Genomic DNA, 6,000 nt, shown 5'->3' with positions numbered 1-6,000 from the left:
TCCAAGTGGGGGGGGGGGGGAAAGGGGGGACCCCAACGTATAGGGGGGTCCCATGAACGGGGACCCCAATATATGGGGGGGACCCCATTATAGAGGGGGTGGACCCCAATATATAGGGAGGAAACCCATTATATGGGGGGGGGACCCCATTATATGGGGGGGAGCCTCAATATATGGGGGGGATGGAATGGTCCAAGTATGGGGGGGGGATAGGGGGAGCCCATTATATAGGGGGGGGACCCCAATATAGGGGGGTCCCATAAATGGGGGCTCCGTGGGGCAAAAGCATCAATTTTTATTGGGGTTTTTCCCAATTCTTGGGGTTTTCCACCCAAACTCCTCCCCCCCATATGGGGGGGGTCCCTAAAGCTGCCCCATAGCTCTGGGGGGGGACCCCCCCCCAGCCCCATAGATTGGGGGGGTCCCTATATAAGGCACAAGCGTGGGGGGGGCTGAACCACTGCGATGGGGAGGGGGGGTCCGGGTGCACTGGAAAGGGCCTAGGGGAGAGAGGGGGTGATGGGACCCATAGAGCCCCATAGAGACCCCACAGAGCCCCATAGAGACCCATAGAGACCCCATAGAGACTCCATAGAGCCCCATAGAGACCCATAGAGACCCATAGAGACCCCATAGAGACTCCATAGAGCCCCATAGAGACCCATAGAGACCCATAGAGACCCCATAGAGACTCCATAGAGCCCCATAGAGACCCATAGAGCCCCATAGAGACCCCATAGAGACCCACAGAGACCCCATAGAGACCCCATAGACCCCATAGAGCCCCATAGAGACCCCATAGAGCCCCATAGAGACCCCATAGAGACCCCATAGAGACCCATAGAGACCCATAGAGCCCCATAGAGACCCCATAGAGACCCACAGAGACCCCATAGAGCCCCATAGAGCCCCATAGAGCCCCATAGAACCCATAGAGCCCCATAGAGCCCCATAGAGACCCATAGAGACCCCATAGAGACCCACAGAGACCCCATAGAGCCCCATAGAGACCCTATAGAGACCCCATAGAGCCCCACAGAGACCCCATAGAGTCCCCATAGAGCCTCATAGAGACCCCATAGAGCCCCATAGAGACCCCATAGAGCCCCATAGAGCCCCATAGAGACCCCATAGAGACCCATAGAGACCCCATAGACCCCATAGAGCCCCATAGAGACCCATAGAGCCCCATAGAGCCCCATAGAGACCCCATAGAGCCCCATAGAGCCCCATAGAGACCCCATAGGGACCCCATAGAGACCCCATAGAGACCCATAGAGACCCATAGGGACCCCATAGAGACCCCATAGAGGCCCACAGAGACCCCATAGAGCCCATAGAGCCCCATAGAGCCCCATAGAGACCCATAGAGACCTCATAGAGACCCATAGAGCCCCATAGAGCCCATAGAGCCCCATAGAGCCCCATAGAGACCCTATAGAGACCCCATAGAGCCCCACAGAGACCCCATAGAGCCCCCATGGAGCCCCATAGAGACCCATAGACCTCATAGAGACCCATAGAGACCCCATAGAGCCCCATAGAGACCCCATAGAGACCCCATAGAGCCCCATAGAGACCCCATAGGCCCCATAGAGCCCCATAGAGACCCCATAGACCCCATAGAGCCCCATAGAGACCCATAGAGCCCCATAGAGCCCCATAGAGACCCCATAGAGCCCCATAGAGCCCCATAGAGACCCCATAGGGACCCCATAGAGACCCCATAGAGACCCATAGAGACCCATAGGGACCCCATAGAGACCCCATAGAGACCCATAGAGCCCCATAGAGACCCATAGAGACCTCATAGAGACCCATAGAGCCCATAGAGCCCCATAGAGACCCATAGAGACCCATAGAGACCCATAGAGACCTCATAGAGACCCATAGAGCCCATAGAGACCCATAGAGCCCCATAGAGACCCATAGAGACCTCATAGAGACCCATAGAGCCCATAGAGCCCCATAGAGCCCCATAGAGACCCATAGAGACCCATAGAGCCCATAGAGCCCCATAGAGACCCATAGAGACCTCATAGAGACCCATAGAGCCCCATAGAGCCCCATAGAGACGAGCCCCACAGCGCCCCCTACCTGCCCCTCACGTGTACCCGGCTCCCGTGGGGCCGCGCTTGCCCAGCGCCTGTTGGAGCTGCCAGAAGCTCTCCTCCAGCTCCTGCAGCGCCCCATAGCGGGGGGGCGGACCCATAGCGGGTCATGGGCAGCCCCATAGCGGGTCCCAGCCTCACACTTATGGGTCCCAGCCCCACACTTATGGGTCCCAGCCCCTCTCTATGGCTCCCAGCCCCTCTCAATGGCTCCCAGCCCCACACTTATGGGTCCCAGCCCCTCTCTATGGCTCCCAGCCCCACACTTATGGGTCCCAGCCCCTCTCTATGGCTCCCAGCCCCACACTTATGGGTCCCAGCCCCACACTTATGGGTCCCGCCCCACACTTATGGCTCCCAGCCCCACACTTATGGGTCCCAGCCCCACACTTATGGGTCCCAGCCCCTCTCTATGGCTCCCAGCCCCACACTTATGGGTCCCAGCCCCACACTTATGGGTCCCGCCCCACACTTATGGCTCCCAGCCCCACACTTATGGCTCCCAGCCCCACACTTATGGGTCCCAGCCCCACACTTATGGGTCCCAGCCCCTCTCTATGGCTCCCAGCCCCACACTTATGGCTCCCAGCCCCACACTTATGGGTCCCAGCCCCACACTTATGGGTCCCAGCCCCTCTCTATGGGTCCCAGCCCCACACTTATGGGTCCCAGCCCCACACTTATGGCTCCCAGCCCCACACTTATGGGTCCCAGCCCCTCTCTATGGCTCCCAGCCCCACACTTATGGCTCCCAGCCCCTCTCTATGGCTCCCAGCCCCACACTTATGGCTCCCAGCCCCACACTTATGGGTCCCAGCCCCACCTTCAGCCTCAGCAGCGCCTCCTCCAGGCCCTGCAGCTCCTCCCCCACCCCGGCCGCATGGGGGGGGGCCTCCGTGACCCCTAAGTGGGGAGCGGGGGGGGGGGAGGGGGGAGGGGCAATGAGCGATGGGGGGAGGGGCCCCTCCCCCTTCCCGCCCCTCCCCCCCCCGCTCCGTACCTGCCCCTCCCCCATCGGGAGCCTCGCTCTGGTCCCGCGGCGGCGCCGGGGCGGGGAGGGGGGAGGGGAGGAGCCGCTTCAGAGCCGCCACTGGGGGGGGAGGGGTCATACAGGGGTCAAAGAGGGGTCAAACAGGGGTCATATAGGGGTCATACAGGGGTCAAACAGGGGTCATACAGGGGTCATATAGGGGTTATATAGGGGTCATGTAGGGGTTATATAGGGGTCATACAGGGGTCAAAGAGGGGTCAAACAGGGGTCATATAGGGGTCATACAGGGGTCAAACAGGGGTCATACAGGGGTCATATAGGGGTTATATAGGGGTCATGTAGGGGTTATATAGGGGTCATACAGGGGTCAAAGAGGGGTCAAACAGGGGTCATATAGGGGTCATACAGGGGTCAAACAGAGGTCATATAGGGGTTATATAGGGGTCATATAGGGGTCAAACGGGTCATATAGGGGTTATATAGGGGTCATACAGAGGTCATATAGGGGTCATATAGGGGTCATACAGGGGTCAAACAGGGGTCATATAGGGGTTATATAGGGGTCATACAGGGGTCAAACGGGTCATATAGGGGTTATATAGGGGTCATACAGAGGTCATATAGGGGTCATATAGGGGTCATACAGGGGTCAAACAGGGGTCATATAGGGGTTATATAGGGGTCATACAGGGGTCAAACAGGGGTCAAACAGAGGTCATATAGGGGTTATATAGGGGTCATACAGGGGTCAAACGGGTCAAACAGGGGTCATATAGGGGTCATTCAGGGGTTATATAGGGGTCATACAGGGGTCAAACAGGGGTCAAACAGGGGTCATATAGGGGTCATTTAGGGGTTATATAGGGGTCATACAGGGGTCAAACAAGGGTCAAACAGAGGTCATATAGGGGTTATATAGGGGTTATATAGGGGTCATACAGGGGTCAAACAGAGGTCATATAGGGGTTATACAGGGGTCATATAGGGGTCATACAGGGGTCAAACAGGGGTCAAACAGGGGTCATATAGGAGTCATTTAGGGGTTATATGGGGTCATATAGGGGTTATATAGGGGTCATACAGAGGTCATATAGGGATTATATAGGAGTTATATAGGGGTCATATAGGGGTCACATAGGGGTTCTATAGCGGTCATACGGGGTCATTTAGAGGTTATATAGGGGTCATATGGGGTCATATAACAGTTATATAAGGGTTATATAGGGGTCATATAGGGGTTATATAAGGGTCATATAGGGTTATATAGGGGTTATATAGGGGGGATATACAGGGTGAATAGGGGAGATATGGCAGGATATGGGGTCTATAGGGAGATACGGGAGTTTATGGGGGGATATGGAGAGTATATAGGGGGTATATAGGGATAAAGATGGGTTGCACAGGGGTCTAGAGGGGGGATATGGGGGTATATAGGGGTATATGGGGGTATATGTGGAGTATGTAGGGCGTATATGGGGGTATATAGGGGGATATAGGAGGAAAGGGGGGATATATCAGGTATATGGGGGCATATATAGTGGAGATATGGGGGAATATAAGGTGTATATAAGGGGTATATAGGGGTATATGGGGGTATATGGGAGTCCATAATGGTATATAGGGTGCATATAAAGGTATGTAAGAGTACGTAAAGGTCCTACACAAGTACATAGGAGTATATAGTGGGTATACAGCAGCTATATAGGGCTATATAAGGCTATACAGTGGGTATACAGGAGTACATATGGGTATATAAGGGTGTATAGTAGGTATATATGGGGTATAGAGCAGTATACAACGGTATATAAGGGTATATACGGGGTATATAGCAGTATACTAATATAGTATATAAGTATATAGTATATATACGTTATACTATATATTATACATATTATAGATTGTATATATTATACTATATATTATATATATTATACTATATATTATATATAGTATATATTATATATATTACACTATATATTATATATATTATATATTATATATTACACTATATATTATATATAGTATATATTATATATATTACACTATATATTATATATATTATATATTATATATATTACACTATATATTATATATAGTATATATTATATATATTACACTATATATTATATATAGTATATATTATATATATTACACTATATATTATATATAGTATATTTTATATATATTACACTATATATTATATATATTATATATTATATATATTACACTATATATTATATATAGTATATATTATATATATTACACTATATATTATATATATTATATATTATATATATTACACTATATATTATATATAGTATATATTATATATATTACACTATATATTATATATATTATATATTATATATATTACACTATATATTATATATAGTATATATTATTATATATTATATATACTATATTATATATAGTATATAAGGGTATACAGTGGGTATATACGGAGTATATAAGTGCATATAGAACAAAACATAGAGATACATAGGAGTATATAGACTGTATTTAGAGATCTATATAGGGATATAGGAGCTATATAGAGAATACAGAGGGTATATACTGATATATAAGGGATACAGTGGGTATAGAACTGTATGTATAGAGGGCGGATATGGGGCAATACAGGCACACATAGGGCTATATAGGGGCCGTATAGGGCACACATAGGGGATCCATAGGGGGATATGGGGTGTATGGGGTCTGCATAGGGAGCTCAGCCTGGGTCTGGGGGGGTCTGGGGCTGGTTTGGGGCAGTTCCAGGCGGTTTCGGGGCTCTCACCTCTCTGCAGCGCAGCAGCCGCCAGCCCCCCCTCCCCGGGCAAGGGGGGGGCTCTGCCCAGCACCGGCACCTCTGGGGGGGCAGAGACCCATAGGGACCCATAG

At 50.3% G+C, this 6,000-nt stretch overlaps 1 protein-coding gene across 2 annotated transcripts in view; it reads right to left on the bottom strand.

Moving 5' to 3' along the window:
- Window positions 1-326: 326 nt before the first annotated feature.
- The window catches only part of ARHGEF1 (Rho guanine nucleotide exchange factor 1), a 38,949-nt gene continuing 33,275 nt past the window's right edge, over window positions 327-6,000 (bottom strand). The window contains exons 19-23 of one of the 2 annotated variants that reach the window (XM_080639737.1): window positions 5,897-5,968; window positions 3,112-3,201; window positions 2,935-3,014; window positions 2,098-2,179; window positions 327-500 (exon numbers count right to left, since the gene is read on the bottom strand). In XM_080639737.1, coding sequence (XP_080495863.1) covers window positions 2,105-2,179; window positions 2,935-3,014; window positions 3,112-3,201; window positions 5,897-5,968 — 317 coding nt within the window. In that variant the 3' untranslated portion in view covers window positions 327-500; window positions 2,098-2,104. The remainder of the gene's footprint in view (window positions 501-2,097; window positions 2,180-2,934; window positions 3,015-3,111; window positions 3,202-5,896; window positions 5,969-6,000) is intronic. The other variant, XM_080639738.1, reaches the window with a different exon arrangement.

Source organism: Psittacula echo, assembly GCF_963264785.1.
Source record: "Psittacula echo genome assembly, contig: SCAFFOLD_152, whole genome shotgun sequence".
Classification (NCBI taxonomy): domain Eukaryota; kingdom Metazoa; phylum Chordata; class Aves; order Psittaciformes; family Psittacidae; genus Psittacula; species Psittacula echo.
Note: the sequence above shows the minus strand (reverse complement) of the source record. Positions and strands in the feature narration are given on the sequence as shown.